The 6,000-nt window shown below is 36.2% G+C and overlaps 1 protein-coding gene across 1 annotated transcript in view; it reads left to right on the top strand.

The window, feature by feature from the left end:
- The first annotated feature begins 470 nt into the window (after nucleotides 1-470).
- Nucleotides 471-6,000, top strand: part of XPOT (exportin for tRNA) — a 34,502-nt gene continuing 28,972 nt past the window's right edge. Inside the window, exons 1-2 of the mRNA XM_079937953.1 lie at nucleotides 471-545; nucleotides 4,409-4,491. Of these exons, the coding sequence (XP_079794079.1) occupies nucleotides 486-545; nucleotides 4,409-4,491 (143 nt within the window). The 5' untranslated portion in view covers nucleotides 471-485. The remainder of the gene's footprint in view (nucleotides 546-4,408; nucleotides 4,492-6,000) is intronic.

Genomic DNA, 6,000 nt, shown 5'->3' with positions numbered 1-6,000 from the left:
TAAGCAAGTATTATAATTAGTGTAATAAGATGATCTGGATTTGTCTTTTTTTAAACTTAATGTAGTTGCACAATTGCATTTTACTGGAGATGGTAATAACATAAATTAGATACTTCTATTTCAAGAAAAAGAATGACTTTCTGTACTTTATTGATGATCTTGAAGAAAAACATTTGAGAACCTTAATGGCATACCTTAGATTTTTAGAAATTACACATTAGCGGAGTATTTAGCAGACCCAATCTTCTGAGACTTAGGCTCCTTTAGTTGTAATTTGGATAGGTTCAAAAGAAGTTCTTTTAACTCTTAAACTTCTTTGCATAATGTTACCGCTTGTTATGATATTCTGGATAAGCATCTATTTTGTTTATCAAGTATTGTTTTCTTTCAACTTTGTGTGTGTGTGTGCAGATGTTTGTGGATTCTTCTGTGGGATCAGAGGGCACGCCTATTGTAATCAGAAAACTCCAAGTATAGCAGCAGGGATGGATGAACAGGCTCTTTTAGGGCTAAATCCAAATGCTGATTCAGACTTCAGGCAAAGGGTAAGTTAAGTCAGCTTAATCATTTTTTAAAGCATGTTACGGGAAGATTTGCATTAGAGGACTTGAATCAAAAATATACATCTGATAAAGGTCTAATTTGGGTGGAAATGAATAGAGAAACAAATTTGAGGTATTTGACTATATTCTGAATAAAGAAACAGTGAGTGATTGTGATTTATTTTCTCTTAAGTTGGCTTAAAAGTATTAAAATCTCATGTAATTCAAGGCAGGTCTTTATGTCACATCACTATTTCTAATTATTTAAAAGTTGTAATGCAAAGGATTGTTCAAGGGACTTTCCATAGTAGCCGGTGTACATATTATATTTTCCCATTGCTTGGTTTGGTCTAAACAAGTTGCTTAACCCTCATGTTAGTGATAGTTAACATCCTTGTTATTTAGACATGTAAGTAAGCAGTTATGATATGCCATCAGGTTATGTAAAATGATCACATGACAAAGAATCCATTATGAGGTGCTGGGATATTTGGGTAAGTATAAACAATTAAACATAATTTAGCCTACACCTGTAATCATGACTATGGCTGAATGATAGAAGAATCTAGAGAGCAAGCCTATAATTAAATTTTTTAAAGATGCGTGGGTGGTTTGAAGTATAAGGTAAGTGGATGGAGAGTCATTTTCTTCTTTCTACTTCTCATAACAAAGAATTTTTTTTATTTTTTTTTTATTTTTTCATTTTTTAGCGGTACGCAGACCTCTCACTGTTGTGGCCTCTCCCGCTGCAGAGCACAGGCTCTGGATGCGCAGGCTCAGAGGCCATGGCTCACGGGCCCAGCTGCTCCATGGCATGCGGGATCTTCCCGGACCGGGGCACGAACCCGTGTCCCCCGCATCGGCAGGCGGACTCTCAACCACTGCGCCACCAGAGAAGCCCCAAAGAATATTTTTTATAAATGAGCTAAACGAGGTTAACAGTTTCACAAAAAATAGCAATTTAACAATTTCACAAAAAATAGCAATTTTTCTGCTTTTAAGCAGAGATTTTTTTAAGTAGTAAAAAATTTCCAGGGGTTTCCAGCATAGTATGTTAAAAGAAGTAACCAGCCCTCCAGATGGAGGTAAATAGTAAGAATTGAGATTTAAATAGCTAATTACAAGATACCTATCAAACTGGTTAGGACATGAAAAGTCATTAAAAGTCCATGTCTTCTGTGTATGGACAAATATTTCTTTTCATGGGAGTGTAAGCTACCTGCCTTCAAACCCTTAGTCACATAGTCGAAGCATCACAGACCTGTACCTTTAGTCTGGCTTGGTACTTCATAGTTATTATAACTAAAATCTTTGACTATTTGTTTAGTTATTAAATAAACTTCTGTTATTTTTTACGTTCCTTTTTTGAAATCCTTTGTTTTATAATTAAATTCCACCATCCGACAGGTTTTTTTTTTAAATGTGCCATGATTTTCTTTTTCAGAAAAGTAAAACTAGTACACTGGCAGTGGTTTTAATATAGAAGTTAGGTTTTTAATCAATAAAAATGGGTTCTATCAGTCACAGGCTTATGTTAGGCATCCTGGTGCAGGCTTAATTTGATATCCCATTAGGCCAGCCTGCATAACAATTAGGATGAAAAACAAGGAATCTTAAGGAAAAGTGAGTTCTGATAGTCCTGATATTGGAATTCAGGAGTAGTGGGAACTTAATTCAGTTTCGTAGTAAGATAAATGACTACCAACCCTGGTTCCCAATTGTCTGTCTGTAGTTCTCTGTTTTCTACATGGGCAGTAAGTAGCTGAACTGACTCTGTTGCCACTTAGAGACAGTGGAGCGTTACAAAGAAGGTACGAGAGAGAACTGGGTGATAAAAGCTTTGACTTGTTCGTCATTGCCACAGGTTTTTTTTGATGCTAGTATCACATGGATTCAGAGTGCAAAGACTAGCTAAAACTGAAATTTTTCAAGTTATTATCACTTAAAAAAATAGAATATCTGTCTTTGGTTTAAAACTTGCTATTATTTAAAGAAAATGAGGCTTCCCTGGTGGCGCAGTGGTTGAGAGTCCGCCTGCCGATGCAGGGGACACGGGTTCGTGCCCCGGTCCGGGAAGATCCCACATGCCGCGGAGTGGCTGGGCCTGTGAGCCATGGCCGCTGAGCCTGCGCATCCGGAGCCTGTGCTCCGCAACGGGAGAGGCCACAACAGTGAGAGGCCCTCGTACCACAAAAAAAAAAAAAGAAAGAAAGAAAATGGTATGTCAGTGACAATTCTAGCAGCTGAATCACACCTCCCCCTCCTCTTTTGGTAAGTGAAATATTAGGTGGTAATGCAGTATACGATTGACTTCAGCATTGTCCCCTGCCCTGGCCCCTGGGGTATTCCTAAAGGAAACTCTAGGTTTCATGGAATAGATATTGTTAGACACCTGAACTAGATTGTTTTGCAGCTGCTTGGGTTCCTATATTCTTAATTTCTAAAGATAGCTGTTACTTACACTTAAGATAGTATTTGGTGATCTTCTTCATCTGCTCACGTTCATTTATCTGGTCCTCTGTCAGTGGGAGCAGCCACTGAGACCACGTCTGAAAACCCATTCCCTCATTCATACAGTTACATAACACAGGAAACTATCACCTAAATACAGTGGATTTTTTGCTTCTTATTTTTTTTTAACCTCTAACTGAAAGGAAAAAATAATTTTATATCTTGACAGTATATGTGTGTGTGAGTGTGTATATATATATGTAAACATAGACACCTATACACATGAATATATGACATATACATACATGACTAAGACAAGTTACACAAAATAATAGTTATTCTTGCTAGGTGCAGTGCAGTCTGATATTCTGTATTGTTTCATTTTAAAAATTGCTGATCAAGACCAATAAAATTGTCTTCATCATGGATGGGGCACAAACCACATTTAAAAAATATATACTGACTAATTGAAATTAGGTTCCTCTAAGGCTTAATATTGTTTCTAACTAATTTCAGGGTTTATATCAGTATGTAATTGCTTTAAAATCATTTAGCAGTGTTTCTAGAGATTATGTGTTATTTTCCTGACTGAGATGTTTTTTACAAGTTGGTGAGATTACTGTTTGTCCATTGTCATGTGTGAAACCTGCATCTGTCATTGATTCCAGTTGCAACATACTAATGGAAAAGTGGCAGAAGTCACTCCCATTTTCCCAACAGTGGTAGAGAGCATATGGACTTGGTGCTGCATCCAGTCTAGAGTATACTTGCTCTTATGACAGGCCCCAGAATTCGCGAATACAGGGATGAGAAACACATTTCCTAAAACTTTGACCATTTCAGTTATTTGGTACTTCTGCAAACTTCATATCAAGCACTTGAACTCCGACTTTAATCTCACTTTTTAGGAAACTTACATGATGTAGCTGAAGATTTTAAATAACTCTCCTTTTCTGTTAAACAGTAGATCAAATGACCTACAGAGTATGTTTCATCTTTTATAATCACCTCTTTAATAGTATGTTTGCTATTAAATAGGAAAAATATTGTTTATATACCATTTTATAATTGCATATAACCTCAGTAGTATAGCACTTGACACAGCACTTGAGTGTTTTCTCTTTGATCTTCCTAATAATTCATAGATACCTGCAGGGCATTTTTGTGTTGTCTCCTTTCCTGTAAAGAAACAGGTTGGAGTATCCAACTGATGGAATTTGTTTTTTACTTAACCTTTTTTCCTAGGAATGATCACTAAGTTGCACATACTCAGAAGCCTGAATTCAATGTTTAGCTATTTTTTATTTAGTCACTTTTTTGTTGTTATTTTGCTACTCCCAGAAAACTTTATCGAGTATTGGCAGAGAATTGAGATTGACTATTCCAAATGCATTTTCTGCTTTGCAATCTTACAGGCCCTGGCCTATTTTGAGCAGTTAAAGATTTCCCCAGATGCCTGGCAAGTGTGTGCAGAAGCTCTGGCCCAGAGGACGTACAGGTGACTAAAACAAAATTTGCGTGATTTGTAGGAGAATTTAAATTTTTGTGAACTCGACAGGATTGTTACATTTACCTGTTTGGAAAATGTTTTCATAAAAACATTTTATGACTTATATTTTGGAAAACTATTCAGTGTAGAAATGAGAAAAATAGTAAACTAATAATTTGGCCATTCCAGAATTGACTTCTCATTAAAATATCCTTTGCCTTATTCTGAGTACCTGGCAGTAGATCCCAAGTGGCATATAGTTTCTATACAGTAGAAACTTCCTTATCTTCTTATGATGGGGAGGGGTAGTTGGTTTTCTAAAAAGTTGGTAAAGGAGGTAATCAAAAATTTTATATATCTTAATTTTTAATTTTAATTTAAAGTATATAAACACTTAGTTACTAATCTTTTGATATTGGACCAAGGACTTTTCTTTGCATATATGCCACTAACATTCACTTCATCATTCTCAACGTTGATCACACCCATAATTGATCCCCTGTAATTTCCACTTTGGGTCCCTGTAGTGGATTGAGGAACAGTGAGTACAGATTTCTAAACTTTTTATTTATTTGTTCCTATCTCTCCAAGTTATCTGTCTCACATCACATAGGTCCAAGGTTTTCCCCCTGCAGTGTGACTTCCTATGAACTCTTTCTAAAGCATTCAACTTAATTTTTATGAAAATATAAACTGTCATCATACTCATTTCATTAGTTTATATGATAATTAAGTTACTTACATACAAAAGAAGTACAACACACATAGTGAGGCTTGGGGAAACACAGCTGACTAGTTGTAAATAAACAACTCTACTAGTGGGAGTAGAAGTTTATAGAGGTCAGTGATGACTCCTAGCTAGAGTTCTTGGCATGCTGTGGATATCAGTCACTACATTTTATAGCCAAAAGGAAGTGCTCCAGTTTAGTGAAAGTTGGTTTTGAGAATATCTATATGTCTTAGAGTAAATAAGGGCTGGCTTTTAATTAAAGGCTCCCTATAGTTTATATTTTGAGTGGAAGATCTAAGTCACATAATTAGTTAAAGCTTCAGTGCCATCCATGATAAGATTAGAAACCCTAGGGTCTTAGAAGAGATGCAAATTAAATGTAACTTTTTAAAAAACTTTAAAAAATTAAGTTTCATTTTCTTAAGTGTGAAATTATTATTATTTTTTGGTTAATTGATGTAGTCTAAATGAAGATAACACCTCCATTCTTGTATTGACTAGTCAGCTTTGTATATGAAAAATTGTTCCATGACTAAGCCTGGCCTAGACCAACTGTATTAAGATGAACAGATTGTTGTTCACTAACGGGACTTGGTCAGAGTTTGTAGCTGGCTCACTGCAGCTCTGCCGTCACCCCTAGAGACACAGTTGGAAGTGGATGATGGGTGGGTGTTGGTTTTTACTCCCCTTTTATAAGGGCAATATATTGGTAACTTGGTTTTCTGTATGAATTTTGGGGGCTGGACTGCCAGTCTGGGTGACTCCGCTTGCTTTGGATTTGACTGCAG

Source organism: Stenella coeruleoalba (genome assembly GCF_951394435.1).
Source record: "Stenella coeruleoalba genome assembly, chromosome: 11".
NCBI classification, from domain to species: Eukaryota; Metazoa; Chordata; class Mammalia; order Artiodactyla; family Delphinidae; genus Stenella; species Stenella coeruleoalba.
The sequence above is the reverse complement of the archived record's forward strand: the minus strand, read 5'-3'. Positions and strand labels throughout refer to the sequence as shown.